We start from the raw sequence: 16,512 nt of genomic DNA, 5'->3' as shown, positions 1-16,512 counted from the left end.
CGCTGCCTTGTGCACCCGAGGCTGAGTCAGACGCACAGAATTAGGCCCGGCTTGCCGGGGGGCTGGGACCAGGGCCCTGCTGAGATGGGAATAGGGTCTGTTCTGTGTCCTCCTGACAGCCTGGCCCAGCTACCGCATTCCCTGTACCCAGGAATCTGCTCCTAAGACCGCCATCTGCGTCATCCTCAGAGCGCCTTCGGGGCGGGGGCGGATTAAAGGGACTGGGAATTCTTTGGTGGGTTTCTCAGGCCGTGGGTCCCAAACGCCACGCTTGCACCCCGCTCTGGCAAGGCTCCGCCTCCTCAGCTTTAGTTTTCCTTTCGGAAAATTGGGGAATGATACCTCCCTGGCATTCAGCAGGCGCTTAATAAATGGCCAAGTCATTGTTGGGCTGTCTAAATAAGACTCTATTAATGGCCGGCTCTGGCCGCAGTCCCAACGTCCCCGGGCGGCCCGCCGAGGGGCGGACACAGAGCGTACTATAAAGCAGCGGCGGCGCCCGCTGGGGCACTGCGGAGCCTAGGGCGGCGGCGGAGCACGATGGAGATCCCGGTGCCTGTGCAGCCGTCTTGGCTGCGCCGCGCCTCGGCCCCGTTGCCCGGGCTTTCGGCACCCGGGCGCCTCTTCGACCAGCGCTTCGGCGAGGGGCTGCTGGAGGCCGAGCTGGCTGCTCTCTGCCCCGCCGCGCTGGCCCCCTACTACTTGCGCGCACCCAGCGTGGCGCTGCCTACCGCCCAGGTGCCAGGCCTGGGGGAGGGGCGGTAACCCGTCTACTTCCAAGGCTGGGGTCCCCGGTCCCCTGAGGGGGGTGAAGGAATGTCCCTTGACTTTGAGCGGGCCAGAGAGTCCGGCCCCTCGGAGGGGCTTCCGGAGTTCCCTGAGTATGGATTCTCGGAGGTCAGATTACTGAAAGGGGTGGGAGGTCCCCGTCAGTCTGAGGAGGGTCTCAGCTCCGAGAGGAGTGTAAGGGCTGGGTCACTAATTGGGTGGGGGCGGTCCCTCTGAGGGGAGTCTTGGTGATTCTGAAGGAGGCTGGGGACCCAGGGAATCTGGGAAAAAGGGGGAGCCCAGTCATTCTGAAGGGCGTGGGGCTCCCAGTGCCTCCCGAGGGGAGGGAATATTTTGTTATTCTTGAGGAAGACAGTTTGGAGACTGTGGTGACTGTATGTCTCCTGGAGAGGTAGAGGGGAGGGAGGGTCCTGTGACTTGAGAAAGGGGGGTCTGGCCACTCAGAAGTGGGGGAGGGGTACTGGTAACTACTGAGGGCTCAAGCAATCCCGTGACTCGAGTGGGAGGGTAGAAAGGGGACTCTGGAGACTGGGGGAGGCGGCATCTTGGCGATTTCTGGCGGGGGTGGCGCAGTAAGGGCCCCTGGGGCTCTGAGGGGAAGGGGGCTGAGGAGTCAGTGTTCAGAAGGACACGCTGACTACGGCGTTGCTGACACTGGGGGAGAGGGCAGGCCTCACCCCGTGAGGACGGAGGTCCCTGACCTTGCAGGGTAAGGGGGCCTCATCACTCTGGATGAGAGGGGAATCCCAGTGGCTACAAGGCGAGGGATGATCCCAGTTATTCTGGGCGAAGAGGTCCTCGGTGGCTACGTGTAGGAAAGGGGACGCCCCAGTTCCAGAGGCCAGGAACAGCTGCAGCACCGGAACCAACGGAGAACCAAGGGGAGGGGCCTTTCTGGGTCCCCGGAGCCTCGCCCCGCCCGATGACTATCGGGCTGTGCGCAGGTATCGACCGACCCCGGGCATTTCTCGGTGCTGCTGGATGTGAAGCACTTCTCACCCGAGGAAATCGCCGTCAAGGTGGTTGGCGACCACGTGGAGGTGCACGCGCGCCACGAGGAGCGCCCGGTGAGCCCGCTGGCGGGGGCGGGGCCAGAACAAGTATGCTGGATCCGCAGGCCGGAGGGGCGGGGCATCTACAGGGAATGGGCAGAGCCCCTCAAGCCTCTTTCCCTCCAGGATGAGCACGGATACATCGCGCGCGAGTTTCACCGCCGCTACCGCTTGCCGCCTGGCGTGGACCCTGCGTCCGTGACGTCCGCGCTGTCCCCTGAGGGCGTCCTTTCCATCCAGGCCGCACCTGCTCCGGCCCAGGCTCCGCTGCCGTCGCCGCCGGCGGCTGCCGCCAAGTAGGAGCCAGGGCACGCCTGAACCCTGGGAGCCGCCTCAGGCCCTTCCACCGCACTTTTAAAGCCGACCTGACTCCGCCCAGCCAGATGTCCCGAGCGCGCCAAGACTACCCGCCCACCCAATCTGGGGTCTGCCTTGAACCTTCCAACCTAGACGCAGCCTTGATAACCTAGACCTTTCCACTGACACTCCCTCTCTCACACACGCTCCTGTTTTCAAACCTCCCGACACCTCTCTGGCTTCCAGACCCTACAAGCACAATCCCCCGGCCTACAGTCTCCCATCCCCACTGACCCCGCTTGGCGTAGAACCCCACTCCAAACTCCCTGTTTCCTTCTGACTTCTCTAGGAAAACATCTCCACACCCCGTTTCAATCCCCCCCACCCAAGATTATGGTGTAGACAGACCTGCCCCCACCCTAGGCCTACGCCAGTCAAGCATAAGCCCCCGCTTCCCCTCAAACTCTGCACAGACCTCCCAACCTGGACCTTCCTGGCCTGGTCCCCAAGACTCTGGGTCCTTCCCCTCATTCCAACCAGATACTCCACTTCTCCTCACTCTCTCCCCCCAACCCATCTTCTAACTTGAAACCTCAGCCAGCCACCCCCAGACTCTTGAACCCCTTTTCTGACCCCCACCCTTTTACACCTATTCTAGGCCAACCAGGACCCTCAACCTCACACTGTACAGATATCCACCCCATCTCCTCAGACTCTGCACGGATGTCCTAGGCCCCTAAGCCCAGCTCCAACCAGAACCCCCCAGTCACTGTCATGACCCCCAAGTCTCCAACCACATAGCCACCTTCCACACCCCTCCCCTTATTCTCCAAGACCCAACCAAGCAGCCACTTTCTTTGATTCCCCACAATCTTTCTCTTGCCTCAAATTCCCTGATGCCCCATCCCCTCACTCCCCCAATAAATGTGCTACAGCTGTGCCAACTGCTTTATGTCTGATCCGGGAAGGATGGGCTGGAGAAAGCGGAGGCCAGTGTGGACGAGGGGAATGTTTATTGGGGTGGGGGTGGGGACAGGGGAACATCACTGTCGCTCGTACATCTCCCGTAGGATCTTCATGCTTTCTGAGTAACGAAGCTGGTTCCGATGGGATGCCTCCTTCCACCTGCAGTTGGGGTGGGGGGAAGGCAGAGGGAGGACTCAGCAGTTGGCGCACAGGCCACAGGGAACAAGCAGTTGGGGGATGCTCACCTCTGGCGGATGCGTTTCCAGCGCTGCATGTTTCGGTAGATGAGTGCGGAGGGTGAGGGCTCAGGCTCAGAGGGCTGCATGGACAGAGAGGCCAGGCTGGGTGGCCACGCCCGAGCCCCACAACTCCTGCCCCATTGCCCCAGGCCGGCCGTGCACACCCACCTCATCATCAGGGGTACCCTGGGTCTCAGGCTGCAGTGGGGATGGAATTCGGGATCTACAGGCATCTCCGGGTGGTCCGGGAGCTGTGGGTGGAGGCAGCTTATACACATCACGACTCTTGCTGTTGGTGACCTCTGAACCCTGAGGATACAGGACCCCACACCAAGCCCAAGAGAGTCAGAGAAGAGGGCCAGGGGCACACATTTCACACCTCCTTCCTTTCCCAGTGACAAAAGACATGAGGGTCTCACCAGGGACCTGTACTTAGGAGTCATGTCTGTCTGCTCCAAGGATCCCTGTTTTCTCCTATCCAACCCAGGGATCCCCTCAATTACTCCTGCCCAGCACACAGACCTCCATCTATGGAGACTTCCATTCCCAGCCCAAGGGGTCCCCATCTGCTCCCCTAGGCCAGGTGGCTACATCTGTTTGCACTAAGGACCCCTGCCCAGTCTCCCAGCTCTTGGGAACCCCTGATCTTGGAGGTCACGTCTATTTGCCCAGAGGAACCCTGTCCCCTCTCCCTCCCAGAACAGATAGCCACGTCTGTCTGCTCTGGGGCACTCCAACCATTCCCCTGGCCTAAGGGTTCCTATCTGTGTGCCTCACCGAATCCAGGAGTTACCTGAGAGACACAGAGACCTGTGCTTGTCTATCCCATTAGCTAGGGGGGAAGGTACCTTGTGACTGTCTACCCACTGCCCTCCCTGGCTGCTGGGCGGGGGCCCACCACCCATCCCACCTCCTCATCCTCAGGCAGTGGGGGCAGCGGTGAACTGGGTGAGCGTTCACGCTCGCGCACTGTGGGGCTGTTGCGCATCCAGGCTCGGCAGATCGGGTAGAGCGGTGTGTTCTCACTGAACTGAGCCAAGTCCACGCTCCGGTCAAACAGCTTGATCACGTACGAGTCTAGGGTGGTGAGTGGGAGGGGTATGAATATCGTCACGTAGACCCCCATCACTGCCTGCCCTCCAGGGCCACCGCCTACTCACTGGATCGCTGTGGCCCTCCCTCGGCCAGCCCCTCATCCATCTCCCTCCTCTTCTTCCTCCGCTGATGGGGGAATCGGGCAGATGGCCTGTGTGGGGAGGGGGAATTTCAGGACCGGGGTGGGGACTGAGGACCTCTCATCAGCTGGCTGGGGCCCCTGCCACCTTACCGTTTGCCGCTGGCCGTGATGGAGCAATCCCTGTGGGGAGAGACAGGGAGTCAGCAAGCTTACCCTTGAACAAATGCCTGCTCAAAACCCCCCAAAGGGCACCCTGGGGGTACTGTGATCAAGCTCATACAGACGCCACCAACTCCTTAGGCCTTGTGTTCCCCCCACACCGGGGCTTGAGGTGGCATCATCAGGGGACCTAAGCTTCTGCTGCCCCAGGGCCTTTGTACATGGAGAGTGGTTAGGAGTGTGGTGGAGAAAGCATGGGGCAGGGTGGTCAGGGCTTGGATGAGGAAAGAAGTTATCTACCACAAACCCTCAAACACAGATCCCATCAATAAAACTTACTTGTTGTGGGTGTCTGAGGGGGTCTTCCCAGCTTCCTCATCCAGACGCTCCCTGGTAGCAGAGGAGAACTGTAGGCTCAGGGTTCCAAGGGCCCAGGGTGGGAAGGCACCCAGTGGCCTCATCCATTGGGCCCCTTCCTCCCTAAGCCAGCCTCTGGGGTCCCACCCAGGGCCCCCGACTCCCTATGACCCCATGCTGGGCCAGGTCCCAACCTGTCCATGTGACTCTTCTCCAGCAGACACTGCAGAACAGCATCCAGTTGGTTCCGGGCCTTGGCCATCTCCAACTCTGGGGAAGAGGGTACCGAGCAGGAGTCACTTCCCAGGCCCACGGCAGGTGGGCAGCCACTGGGCCAGGGAAGGGCATGTGTATCCAATCCTTCGGTCAGGCCCAGGCATGCTGGGAGGGTACAGTGGGCAGAGACTACTGAAATGATGAGCAAGAGCTCTGGCTTCCAGGGCTGACCCGCATGCTCATGTGTGACCTAAGGTGAATCACCTTACCTCACTGAGCCTGTTTCCTCATCTCGAAAATGGGTCTCCGAATGATACCTACCTGCTAGGACTGTTTTGAGGTTTAAACAAACCTATGTTGTATATGAATCTCAGCAGGATGCAATAATAATGAGTAACATATATAGAGTGCCTATTATGTGCCAAGCACTGTTCCAAGCACATCACACATATTAAGCCATTGAGTTTTCACAATAACCCTGGCAGGTAAATATGATGTTTATCCCCATTTTACAGATGATGAAACTGAGGTACAGAGATGTTAGGCTACTTGCCCAAAGTCACACAGCTAGGAAATCGCAAGGCTGAGGATTTGCACCCAGGTCATCTGGCTCCACAGGTGAAGTTATAAGGCACGGACTCAAACTGGGTGCAGAATCCAGCCGCCAGATGTGCTTTGTTTGGCTGAGGTAGTTGTGTTATTTTAAATCTGAGTTAAATCTGAATAAGATGGCTACATTTAATAATTGGGAGATTTCATCTCAAATACCCATTTTTGGCTTTTTTTCCCCCAGGAAATGAGACCTGGGCCCACCTTCCTGCATGCCACAGCCCCTGCCTGGCCCTGTCGGCCTGCGTGTTTGCCTCTCTTCATCATGGAACATAAGTAGATGATGATGTTATAAATATTCTCCTCTTACTCTTGTGGGGTGTTCGCTCTTCTCTTCCAACTAGTAGGAGCTCTGACCCAGCGCTCTACAGCCTGGAAGGACACTTGGGGACATGCTTTGCCAGCCCTGAGACTTCCTGAAGAGACCGGGAAACATGACTCAGAGGAGAGACAGGGTGGGGATGCAGGGCTGGGGGCAGCTGAGATTCTAGCAAAGAGCCTTGGTTAGGAGCCAAGGTATGGATCATGCCCACCTCTCTTTCCCTAGTCCTTGCTTCTCTCCTGAACCTCAGATCTTGGGATCCTATGGACTCCTGGACACTTTCCCCTTGACATGCCCTGGGCTCCTGCCACCTACTGGGTCCCACACTGGCCTCAGTGTCTCTCTAAACTTATCCCTTTTCCTGGACCCCCTTCTCGGGGGTATCCACACTGTCACCCCATCCCTCCCTGGGCCTCAACACGGTCACTTCTCTCCCTCCCCCACCCACCCCACGGCCTGTCCACTTGGTCCCCTGAGTGTCTCTCCCCCCTCCCCCCTCCCTAGTCTGCCCAGCCGGGTCCTTTCCCTCCCTCCCCCTGGGCTCCCAGCCTCAGTCTCCCCTTCTAATGAACCCTCCGCAAGGTGGCCAGGGGAATCTTCCTAAAGCCAAACCTGACCCTGAGCCTTCCCTGCTTAGAACCGTCCACGACTCTGCAGTGCCCCCCTGGGGCAGAGTCTGAGTGTTTCAGCCTGGTGTTCACAGGCCTCCATGACCCTGACTACTCCTTCCTCACCACCATCATTTTGTTGTGGTCAGGCCCCCTTCACTTTTCCATCCACGATTTTGGGGGCATTTTTTGGCATCTGGGGGGCCATCTTGTAAAACTCCCTCCTTGGTTCAAAACCCTCCCTTGGCTCCCCATTTCCCTCAGAGCAAAAGCCAAAGACCTGCCCCCCGCCACCACCCCCACCCCCCCCACCGCCCCTTTGCTCTCATCTCCTCACACTTTCTACGTCACTCGCTCTGCTCCAGCCACACTGGCCTCCGTGCTGGCCCTTGAACACTCCGGACAAGGCTTTCACCTCTCCGCTGTTTCAAAGCTATTTTCTTTGTCAGATTTGCTGTTCCCTCACTTATCCTCATCGCTCTCTCCCTCACCTTGCCTCACTCCTGATCTCCCTACCTTCTCCTGTTTCGTTTTATTTACCACTTATAGCATTTAACATCTCACGTCATTTTACTATGATTTTGTTGTCTGGATTCCATGCCTCTCCCACCACCCTTAACGTGCCAGTCCTGGGTTCCCATCAAGCTTGGCCCCAACCCAAAATGACTTCCGCTCTCTCAGATTCAGTTTCCCCATCGACCACATTTCCCAATTCCTAGGATTATTGGGATACAGTGACTACGAGGATTAAAAGCTTTCCTGTACTTCAGGTGCTCAGCAAATGCTGGACTCATGACCACTGCGAGAAATGGGGAAACGGAGAAAAGAGTACTTCTTTGAGTCACACGGCTCGGGATCCCCATGTCTTACCGCACCACACCACTGCCTGAGCCACCACCATTCAACCTCAAAGCTATCCTGAACACAGACCGGGAGGATATCAAGGTGGCAGGAATCGCTCGATGCCTAACAGCGATAGTAAGATGGGCTGCGGGGAGAAGTCGCGTAGTCCGCCTTATCGCGATAATGCTGTCTATAAGGACTCCCACACCCTGATCAGTCCGGTGCTCCCCTACAGGCCCCCGACCTCGGGGTCCTCACCTGATTTCTCCACTTTCACCTTCACCGGGAACATGGTTGGGGTCTGGGGTCTGGCTAGCTGGGTCAGAGAAGCCCAAAAGAGCCTAGGGTCACAAGTCAAGGCCGGAGGCAGACGGGGAGGAGTCAAAGGTAAGCTTCGTGTGTGGGCAGTCCTCCGCCCTGAGCAGTGTCCGGCCGCGACGGCCGCGGAGGCCACCACCTCCTCCAGTTGCCCTTCTGTGGGCGGGCCCCTTCGGCAATCCCTTGTTTCCATTAGTCAATGCAACCGTCAGTCTCGTACCCTGGCCAATTCACAGCTGCCGCTGTCGGTTCCCAGCTCTAAGTCCCACCTTTCTGGGGCCAGGTTTCCGGAAACAAACCAACGATATCCCAGGGCGCTTCCTGGGAGGTGTAGTTCTAGCTCCCGAGACTCAGCAGAAGTAAGCGCGCCTGCGCCGCGCGAGGCACGGTGGGAGACCAAGGATCAGAGCGTCGCGAGGCTGCTTGGCAGTTACAGTATTAGAAGCTTTGAGTAACACCAATTTCGCTATTGAACAGGAGTTATTTAACCGTGGGAGTCTCTCGGTCCCTAAGAGGAAAACAAGTCTGGGGTTAGGCTGGGTTCCCTCTTAACTAAGCACTCACTAGGTGTCAGCTACCTGTTAAAACTCTTTTCAGGTGCAGCCTCATTCACTTAGCAAATATTAAGTACCTGAGCCAGGTACTCTCCTAGGTACTGGGGACACCGCAGTGAACAAAATGGACAAAAATCCTTGCCCTAATGAGCTTATATTTTAGAGGATGGAAGATGAACAGTAAACAAGTAGAACATTTTAAATGAAATGTGAGAGGAGAATGGATATAGCCTGAAAGACATAGGGAGTGTGGTGGCCCGAGCGCGGGTTGGAAAAGAATTTCCAGACACAAGGCAGAATGTAAGGAAGATAGAGTTTATTAAAGAGAAGGGTCGCTGCAAGAACAGCGGGCCAACTTCCTGGTAGCCAGGGAAAGTCAACCCCCTCTGTGGGCTAGCAGCCAACTTTTATAGCCTCAAGACAAAGAAAAATCCTGCGGGCAGGATGGCATTAGGTGATTGGTCAGGAAGCTACAAGGTTACTACATGGTGGATATTTTACCTAATATGGAGTCGGGGGGCTGACCGGTTTAGATTAGGAGAGCGCATGGCAACAGCTGCTATGGGGGCTCGGTTAATTCCAGAGTTTTTGTCCTGTGTCCTTGATGTAGGGTGTCCTTGATGTAGGGCTCCACAGGAGATGCCAAGGTGGGGATTGAAATTTTAAATAGGAGGGTCAAGGAAACCTTCTCTAATAAATCTCTTGAATACATGTCTATTGCTGTCTATTGCTGCAGACGATCTCCTTCAGAAAATGAGGAACTTCCATTTACCACATGTGCCTTGGCATAGATAAATTCTAGGGGGTAGCATTGTGATCCACACTTCTGATAAGAATAATGAGGGCGAGTGGGGAAGTAATGTTTTCAAATTCACATACTACCTGTACAGGATAACAGTCCCTAGTAATGGAAGTATTATTGCTTTCTTGGTTCCAGATCTGTACAGTAGGGTTCCCAAGCAAGAAAGTTCCTATTTTTGATGGGTTATGAGTAGCATACAGTGAACTAATGCGCATGATGTATGAAGCACTAAGCCTAGCACAAAGTAAGCAATCAATAAATGTTTCGGAATATTAATAATCATTTTATGCTTCAACCTCCAAAAGATCCCAGGAAATCAATATTGAGAATTAGGGTCCTTTATTAGGGGATGTCAGCAGAGAACACAGGAGATAGGAACAAGTCTTAGGGGCCTGAGAGCAGGCTCGGAGTAGAGGAGCCCATCCTGGTCCTCAGGCCTGTGCAGAAGTTGTCAGGGGGTACCCAGGGGTATGGTGAAGGAGAGGTAGTCCCCAAGGGCGCCCCAACGTGGCCGGTAGATCTGGAAGATAGTGATCCAAGTGGTGAGTACAATCACCCAGAAGAGGAAGCCCACAGCTGAGCGCCAGACATCTGTAAGAGGGAACAGGAGGGGAAAGGTTGGCCTCCACCTGCTCTCTGGTCTCCCCGAGACCGGCCCTCTCTTCTCTTCCACAGAGTCCCAGAATTCTGGAACCTCCATTGTCCCTTCCCAGCAAGGCTCCCAGAGTCCCCCTCCCCACACCCGATGGCCTCCCTTCATCTGTGCCCTGGACTCACAGCCTTTGATTTGGCTCTGTTCTGTGTATGCCGGGACAAGGAAGGCCTCTCGGAAGAACCAGAAGATGTTGACCAACCAGAGAAAAGGCAGGAAAGCAAACCCACCTAAAGAGAAGAAAATAAACTGGGACTTAAGGCAATGAGGATCCTCCCAACACCCACGTAGAAGACCAATTTGGAAGGTCCTCTCCCATACCCAAATTCAAATGGAGATCTCTGCTATCAGGGATTCAAGAATCCTGACTCCTCCCCGGAATCCAGAAATCTGAGTCCTCAACCATCTTTTTGGCAGGACCAAGAGCCCAGGCCCCCAACTCCTGTCCTCTCTTGGGACCCAGAAATTGAGGGCCCAGTCTCCTCCTTCCTCAGGACCCAGGCCCTTCCTCTCTTGGGACCCAGGAGTCGGCGTCCCCAGCCACTTCATCCTCTAGACCCAAGAATCCAGGCCCCTAGACCCTCTTCCCCCAGGCGCTCCAGTCCCGTCCCCTCTCTTCTCCGGGGACCCTAAGATATCAGCCCTTACCCAGGTAGTACTTCCGGCACAGGTTCAACTTCTCCTCGTTGGACACCCGCTCCAAGTTCATAGTTGCGCTGGGGCCGGGTCTTCCGAGGGTCTTCAGGGCAAGACCCAAGCCCTGACCCTAAGTGACAGATGCAAGGATCACAAACAACCACGCCCCTATTACGACAAAAGGGAGAGAAATTGAAGGGTGGGTTTTCTGAAAGAAGGGTACCCCCGCCCCCACCAGCAAGCTGACTGGGTTGAGACGCTCTTTATGTTTACTGGGGTACGGAGACGACCCCTAACTCACCAGTGGAGTCTTACTTCCTCCGGTTTGGACCCCTTTGCCACTTTCAACTACGGACTTTTGCGCGAGATGCCGCAAGTCTCTCTGGACCTTGTAGTCTTTTTGGTCAGGCAACGCTGCACGCATGCGCTTTCAGGCAACTCCAGTGGGTGAGTCCAGGCGGAGGGTGCGAGCCTCCAGCACGCAAGCGCACTAGAGAGTTTCTGAGTGTCCGGAGGCCGCGAAGAACTACATTTCCCAATGCCCTTAAGCAACGGAAGTGATGTAAATAGCAGACATAGTTGGAGGGTTCGGGTAAAAATGGCCGAATATTTAGCTTCGATATTCGGGACTGAGAAGGACAAGTGAGAACGGGCGCAGGGAGTGGCCCCTCGGGAGCCCGAGGACGAGGCACTTGGTTCCCTGGTGGCTGGGCGGCGTGGGGCGGTGTTTCTGGGGTGTCCGGCTCCCCGGCCCTCGGTTCACCTCTGTCTCTGCACCTCTTCCAGGGTTAACTGCTCTTTTTACTTTAAGATCGGGGCCTGCCGGCATGGGGACCGGTGCTCCCGGCTTCACAACAAACCGACTTTCAGCCAGGTGAGACCCGGCACGGAGCCTGGGGGGTTAACCTCCTGTCCATTCCCCTTCTGTTGTCCACCATCACGAGGTCCCACCTTTTCCGGATTTCTAGGGCCCACCCTACCGCCCGGCTTTTTTCTTGTCGGACCTCTGCAGGTTCCTCCCCCAACCTTCAGGCCCTTCTCCCGGGAACTTGGCCACGCCCCCGTACGTAAAGACCACACCCCTGGGCTGTCCCTCACTGCTAGGTACCCCCTCTTCTGGTTTTCTGAGGGACAGGCGTTGCTGATGCACTCAAGATGCTTATGCTTTTTCTCTGGTGCAAGGTCTCACCCCCAACTTTAATACCCAATTCCTTTGCATATAGCCCCGCCCTCTGAGCTCAGGCCCCGCCCCCTTTAAATTCTGTTCAGACCATAGTACTGCTCAACCTGTACCGGAATCCACAGAACACCGCCCAAACCGCAGACGGATCGCACTGTGAGTGAGGGACCTGTCTTGGGGGCAGGGCGGACAGCTGCCAGCAGGCCACGCCCTGATTCCACCCTGCCCCCCTCCTCCAGGTCACGTGAGCGACGTGGAGGTGCAAGAACACTATGATAACTTCTTCGAGGTGAGGGTTGGCAGGGGTGGGTTCAGTTTCCTGTGGGCCAGCAGCTCAGCTGAGTTCCTCCTGGTCTTCCACAGGAAGTGTTCACAGAACTGCAGGAGAAGTACGGGGAGATTGAAGAGATGAATGTGTGCGACAACCTGGGGGATCACCTCGTGGGCAATGTTTATGTCAAGGTGCCTGCTGTCTCTCCATTAGAGCCTAGAGGTGGAGGCATTTCAATGCCTAACGGCCACCGTTGAAGCCTCACAGCTTGAGGTCCATCACTAAATCCACTCCAGACCCTGAGCTGCTAGCTAATCCCCTGATTTCTGAGTTTGATTGCTGACCCTGACCGACTTTCCCTCAGTTTCGGCGCGAGGAGGATGCAGAGCGGGCAGTGGCTGAACTCAATAACCGCTGGTTCAACGGGCAGGCTGTGCATGCCGAGCTGTCTCCCGTCACTGACTTCCGGGAGTCGTGCTGTCGGCAGTATGAGATGGGGTATGGTAGTGCAGGGGTGGGATGGTCACCTGGAGTCCCAGACTTCTGTGTATGTGTTGAGGGGGCTGTCAGTGACAATGGCCTCATCCGTCCATCCATGCTTTACCCAGGGAATGTACCCGGGGTGGTTTCTGCAACTTCATGCACCTGCGACCTATCTCCCGCAACCTCCGGCGGCAGCTCTATGGGCGGGGACCCAGGCGCAGGTACCTCAGGACCAGCCTGCCAAGACTTCTCGTATCCCAAGGCCCCTGTATCCTGAGATGAATCTGATCCTGTGCCCCAATAAGTGTCTCAAGCCTTTTGTGCCCTAAGACTAGCCCTGAGCCCCATCTGAAGACCAGCACCTAAGTCCCAACCCCCAAACCAGCCTGAACCCCAAACCCAAGTCCATCCTGGATCTCCAGTCCTGAGGTCGGCCCCTGTGCACCTATCCTGAGGCCACCCCCAGGAACTCTTCTTACTTCATCAACTGCCATGCCTATCCCAGAGCAGAGAGGCAGAACTGGGGGATCTGCACACCATTCCCATGGCTCTAACCCTCCTCTCTCCTGTCCCCAGGTCACCCCCAAGGTCCCATACTGGCCACCGTCCCCGAGAAAGAAATCGACGACGGTCCCCAGACCACCGGCATGGCCGTTTCTGAGATGCTGACCTCCTTGCCCTCCACCCCTGGCAGGCACATATGTTCCTGGCCAGGACCCCTCCTCAAAGCTCCCTTAACTCCCTAGTGCCATCTTTTCCAGGCTCCGGGTCTCCATGATGTAATACCTTCAACACAGGGACCTTCTATCGCCCCGCCCCTAATAAAGTTCTATATTGAGGGTTTAGAGCTTCGTTGTTAGCTTGAGCCTGGCTGTGGGCTGGTTTCCTTCCACCCCCACATCTGCTGATGAAAAGGGGAAGTAGGGCTGGGCTCTGGCCACAACCTCAGCCAAGGAACTTCCAACAACAGGTGGGAAAGCAGCATGCCCAGGGTCCTAGAAACCCCCAAGTGGGACTGGTTGGGTGGGGCTGCCTTTGTGCTGAAACTTCAGCACGTCCATCAGAGGATTCTCAAGGGGGAGATGCTTGGTTGTGGCAGGTTGGAGGATTCCCAGTCTGGAGGAGATTGGGGTTAGGAGCTAAGGTAAGATTGCTGGGAGTTGGGTGGGAGTCCCCAGTGGGTGATGGCTGGGTCCTCTATGCCCACTGCCCTGAGATGGGAATAGGTAGTACCTAATACTTAAGCTTACTCTATGCCAGGTGTTCTAAATGCTTTACTTCCAGTAATGGTTTTACTTCTCCACAATAACCTTCTAAGACAGGTACTATTATTATCCCATTTTACAGATGGGAAAAGAGAGGGCAAGAAGATGGCAGAGATGGGATATAAATCCACGCAGTCCGGCTCCAGAGTCCTCGCTGTAGCCATCTTGAGGCCTTGTGGCCTCTCTGAGAACGGGCCAGGAGCTGGTCTGGGGGCTGGAGAGTAGATTCCTGGCTTCCAAAGGGGACTGGGGATCCTATGCCCCCACATCCACTGCTTCCTTCTTCTGACCCGGTTTCCTGGCAAGTGCGGCAGAGGCGCTGTGGCAGGAAGTCCTGTGGTCATGGCCCCCCAGAAGGCAGGCTCCGCCAGGATGGGGCCCCTATGCCTCCTCCTGACTGCCGTGCTGCTCCTGGCCCAGGCGGCGCCGAGGAAGGCCTCTCAGCACTGCAGCCGCCTCGAGTACTGGAACCCTGACGACCTGTGCAGTGGCAGCTGCCTGCAGCGCTTCGGGCCGCCCCCTGCTCGGGTAAGGAGCGGGGACTGGGCGTTTGCATATGTTCAGGCGGAGTTAAGGGGTGATAGGGAAGGGGGAAGGGGCGAGGTCTGTGGGGTGTGGCCCGTGAGGCTTGCTTCGGGGTAGGGGCGGTGGGCCGTACGTAGACGAAGGGGGGATGGGGGGCTGAGCCTGCGAAGAAAGGGACAGTGTGAGTTAAGAGGGTCATGGTTAAGGGGTGTGGCCGGTTAGACAGGCGGGAACCGGGAGGCGAGGAAGAGGTGGGCGGGGGAATGAAAGGAGCGGGGCCTGTGTAGAGAAGGTTGGGAGACTGGCAGGGCTAGTGTGTGTGTGTGTGTGGGGGGGGGGAGGAATAGAGAGGTGGGCACGTCCGCTGATAGGTTGGGTGAGTACAGTGCAAGGGGCGGGGACTGCTGGGATAGGACAAAGGGGAAAGCACGTACTAGCGCAGAGGAGGCAGGTTTGGGGGCTGCACGTGAGACGCTGTGTCCCACCAGACTGAATTTTCGGAAAACTGCCGGCCGGATGATGCGGGCAATCACGTAACGCACCCCTTCAAAGAGTGTCCTCCTGGGCAGTGCAACCCCAACACCGAGGAGCTAGGTAGCCCTTGTGGCGGCGGAGCAACGGCCCCCACTTCCTTGGGGAGCCGCGGCGGGACCCGGAGGCGCGGCAGACAGGTGCTGGTTGGGCTCCGGAGGGCCTGGGCAAGGTGCAGCCTGCCGGAGTGGGGCGGGGGCTGGGGGCGTGGCTTGGGGTCGGATGGGCGGGGTCTGTATCAAGGGAAGGGAGGGTTTAACCTAACTGAAGAGGATAGGGGTGGGGGCACAGTATTAATAGTATCAGGGGTTAAAGGAGTCGGGGTGGGAGGGCTGGATCAGGTGGGGATGTGGCCCCATTGAGGGATTTAAGGATGGGAAGTTTGTGCTGAGGAGGCAGGAGTAGGGCATGCTTCCCTCTTTATTTCCAGAAGCCGGTCCCTAACAAGGAGCCCTGCCCCCTGACACGTGGAAAACTGAGCGTCCTTAGTTCCCAGGAGCCCAGGTCACCGGCGATCCCCAATCTCCCGTGGACATCTGAGCACAAAGTCCCTCAGCAGGCCTGGCCGAGTTGGAGTTTTGACCTGTCCCTGGTGCTGGTTCTGCTCGTGACCTCAGCAGTAATTCTCCTGCTCGCCCTGCAAAGGCACCGCCGTCGCCACCACCAGGGGAAAGCCGTCCAACACCCCTATCCTGGCTTGGTTTGCAACGACCTGAACACCCACATCCTATTCTCCTTGCACTCGTCCCCTCCAGGCTCCCTGGAGGCTTCAGAGGCAGGGTGCTCAGGGAAGGAGGTCCCTCTGCCTCCACTCCTAGGCAGGGGTTAGTTGAGGATACACCAAGGAGGGGGCGGGGGGTAGGTGGGCTGGAAGCTTATGCCTCCTCCCCTTCACCCCTCCCTTTGTCTCCTAGAGCTGCCAAGTCTGGAATCACAGCCGCTGTCTCGCCTCCTGGATGAGCTGGAAGTGCTGGAGGAGCTGATCGTGCTGCTGGATCCTGAGCCTGGGCCAGGTTGGGGGAGAGCCTGTGGCAGCACTCGACACCTGGCTGCAAAATATGGACTGCCTGCTGCCTGGTCCACTTCCGCCTACTCCCTGCGGCCCAGTCGCTGGCCTCGGCGGGCCGTGATGGAGATGGTGGTGGCAAGGGAGCCCTCTGCCTCTCTGGGCCAGCTTGGCGCACACCTGCCCAGAGAGGGCGGGCAGATGCACTGCGGGTGCCGTCCAAGCTTGGCTGAGCTGGGGCCTGCCCGGCCTAGTACCCGATAAAAATAAAGTTTCCATTGAAGTTAAGTGCCTGCTGTCCCTGGGCCTCATCACGGGTCCTCTTAAAATAGTCTTAATTGGGCCAAAACCCAACAGACATCCTCTCACTCCCCTCCCCATTCAGGGAATGGGCCAACCCCACCACACACACAAGACCAGATGTGGGTTACCTCTGGGCAACCAGGGTCCCCTCTGAGAAATGGCCCTGCTACCCTTGGGAGGGTTCATCTATAGGGACCCATCTGAGTTCTAACTTGGAATAGGTGTTACAATTATGCTCTGAGCCTTAAGAGACCCCCACAGTTTACTTCTAATTCTGAACGATGCCCTCTCGCCTTCCCTGGCTCAGGATGAGTGTGGGGCGCAGAGGAACAGATGCTCCTACCTGCCCCCA

The 16,512-nt window shown here is 57.1% G+C and overlaps 5 protein-coding genes across 9 annotated transcripts; 3 read left to right on the top strand and 2 right to left on the bottom strand.

Annotated features, from left to right (window-relative positions):
- Positions 1–362: 362 nt before the first annotated feature.
- HSPB6 (heat shock protein family B (small) member 6) lies at positions 363–3,078 on the top strand. Of its 2 annotated transcripts, none has more exons than XM_068528653.1 (3): positions 363–738; positions 1,734–1,889; positions 1,968–3,078. In XM_068528653.1, exons 1-3 carry the CDS (start codon positions 541–543, stop codon positions 2,139–2,141), a joined length of 528 nt encoding a protein of 175 aa, XP_068384754.1. In that variant the 5' UTR covers positions 363–540; the 3' UTR covers positions 2,142–3,078. The 2 variants fall into 2 exon arrangements, with proteins under 2 accessions (XP_068384754.1, XP_068384755.1); XM_068528654.1 differs by having other exon boundaries at positions 377–738; positions 1,734–1,856.
- Positions 3,079–3,134: 56 nt separating this feature from the next.
- LIN37 (lin-37 DREAM MuvB core complex component) lies at positions 3,135–8,099 on the bottom strand. 2 transcript variants are annotated; one of them, XM_068528639.1, is made up of 9 exons: positions 7,893–8,099; positions 5,231–5,306; positions 5,019–5,069; positions 4,671–4,700; positions 4,504–4,589; positions 4,254–4,420; positions 3,512–3,652; positions 3,350–3,423; positions 3,135–3,263 (listed from the first exon to the last, which is right to left on the bottom strand). In XM_068528639.1, the coding sequence occupies exons 1-9, from the start codon at positions 7,924–7,926 to the stop codon at positions 3,182–3,184; spliced, it is 741 nt and encodes a 246-aa protein (XP_068384740.1). In that variant the 5' UTR covers positions 7,927–8,099; the 3' UTR covers positions 3,135–3,181. The 2 variants fall into 2 exon arrangements, with proteins under 2 accessions (XP_068384740.1, XP_068384741.1); XM_068528640.1 differs by lacking the exons at positions 4,671–4,700; positions 5,019–5,069.
- A 1,531-nt stretch (positions 8,100–9,630) lies between these two features.
- Positions 9,631–11,065, bottom strand: PSENEN (presenilin enhancer, gamma-secretase subunit). 2 transcript variants are annotated; one of them, XM_068528655.1, is made up of 4 exons: positions 10,898–11,065; positions 10,609–10,726; positions 10,086–10,190; positions 9,631–9,899 (listed from the first exon to the last, which is right to left on the bottom strand). In XM_068528655.1, the coding sequence occupies exons 1-4, from the start codon at positions 11,018–11,020 to the stop codon at positions 9,760–9,762; spliced, it is 486 nt and encodes a 161-aa protein (XP_068384756.1). In that variant the 5' UTR covers positions 11,021–11,065; the 3' UTR covers positions 9,631–9,759. The 2 variants fall into 2 exon arrangements, with proteins under 2 accessions (XP_068384756.1, XP_068384757.1); XM_068528656.1 differs by having other exon boundaries at positions 10,609–10,764; positions 10,898–10,985.
- A 70-nt stretch (positions 11,066–11,135) lies between these two features.
- On the top strand, positions 11,136–13,277 carry U2AF1L4 (U2 small nuclear RNA auxiliary factor 1 like 4). 2 transcript variants are annotated; one of them, XM_068528633.1, is made up of 9 exons: positions 11,136–11,238; positions 11,383–11,470; positions 11,609–11,659; positions 11,866–11,932; positions 12,016–12,065; positions 12,140–12,238; positions 12,412–12,545; positions 12,656–12,751; positions 13,107–13,277. In XM_068528633.1, exons 1-9 carry the CDS (start codon positions 11,195–11,197, stop codon positions 13,189–13,191), a joined length of 714 nt encoding a protein of 237 aa, XP_068384734.1. In that variant the 5' UTR covers positions 11,136–11,194; the 3' UTR covers positions 13,192–13,277. The 2 variants fall into 2 exon arrangements, with proteins under 2 accessions (XP_068384734.1, XP_068384735.1); XM_068528634.1 differs by lacking the exon at positions 11,609–11,659 and having other exon boundaries at positions 11,137–11,238.
- Positions 13,278–14,128: 851 nt separating this feature from the next.
- IGFLR1 (IGF like family receptor 1) lies at positions 14,129–16,145 on the top strand. Its single transcript, XM_068528608.1, has 4 exons — positions 14,129–14,323; positions 14,809–14,991; positions 15,282–15,675; positions 15,766–16,145. Exons 1-4 carry the CDS (start codon positions 14,138–14,140, stop codon positions 16,119–16,121), a joined length of 1,119 nt encoding a protein of 372 aa, XP_068384709.1. The 5' UTR covers positions 14,129–14,137; the 3' UTR covers positions 16,122–16,145.
- The last annotated feature ends 367 nt before the right edge of the window (positions 16,146–16,512 follow it).

Source organism: Eschrichtius robustus, chromosome 19 (genome assembly GCF_028021215.1).
Source record: "Eschrichtius robustus isolate mEscRob2 chromosome 19, mEscRob2.pri, whole genome shotgun sequence".
Taxonomy (NCBI): Eukaryota; Metazoa; Chordata; class Mammalia; order Artiodactyla; family Eschrichtiidae; genus Eschrichtius; species Eschrichtius robustus.
The sequence above is the reverse complement of the archived record's forward strand: the minus strand, read 5'-3'. Positions and strand labels throughout refer to the sequence as shown.

Coding starts and splice junctions, on each gene's coding strand:
- LIN37 (XM_068528639.1), bottom strand. CDS start 7,926: ATGTTCCCGGTGAAGGTGAAAGTGGAGAAATCAG. Junction 3,653..4,253: donor CACTGCCTGAGGATGAGGAG/GTGGGATGGGTG, acceptor CTGTATCCTCAG/GGTTCAGAGGTCACCAACAG. Junction 3,264..3,349: donor TGGAAACGCATCCGCCAGAG/GTGAGCATCCCC, acceptor CCCCAACTGCAG/GTGGAAGGAGGCATCCCATC.
- U2AF1L4 (XM_068528633.1), top strand. CDS start 11,195: ATGGCCGAATATTTAGCTTCGATATTCGGGACTGAGAAGGACAA. Junction 12,066..12,139: donor ACTATGATAACTTCTTCGAG/GTGAGGGTTGGC, acceptor GGTCTTCCACAG/GAAGTGTTCACAGAACTGCA. Junction 12,546..12,655: donor TGTCGGCAGTATGAGATGGG/GTATGGTAGTGC, acceptor TGCTTTACCCAG/GGAATGTACCCGGGGTGGTT.
- HSPB6 (XM_068528653.1), top strand. CDS start 541: ATGGAGATCCCGGTGCCTGTGCAGCCGTCTTGGCTGCGCCGCGCCTCG. Junction 739..1,733: donor TGGCGCTGCCTACCGCCCAG/GTGCCAGGCCTG, acceptor GGCTGTGCGCAG/GTATCGACCGACCCCGGGCA. Junction 1,890..1,967: donor CGGGGGCGGGGCCAGAACAA/GTATGCTGGATC, acceptor CTTTCCCTCCAG/GATGAGCACGGATACATCGC.
- PSENEN (XM_068528655.1), bottom strand. CDS start 11,020: ATGCGTGCAGCGTTGCCTGACCAAAAAGACTACAAGGTCCAGAGAGAC. Junction 10,191..10,608: donor GTGCCGGAAGTACTACCTGG/GTAAGGGCTGAT, acceptor TCTTCTCTTTAG/GTGGGTTTGCTTTCCTGCCT. Junction 9,900..10,085: donor ACAGAGCCAAATCAAAGGCT/GTGAGTCCAGGG, acceptor TCCCTCTTACAG/ATGTCTGGCGCTCAGCTGTG.
- IGFLR1 (XM_068528608.1), top strand. CDS start 14,138: ATGGCCCCCCAGAAGGCAGGCTCCGCCAGGATGGGGCCCCTATGCCTC. Junction 14,992..15,281: donor CCCGGAGGCGCGGCAGACAG/GTGCTGGTTGGG, acceptor CTTTATTTCCAG/AAGCCGGTCCCTAACAAGGA. Junction 15,676..15,765: donor GCCTCCACTCCTAGGCAGGG/GTTAGTTGAGGA, acceptor TTTGTCTCCTAG/AGCTGCCAAGTCTGGAATCA.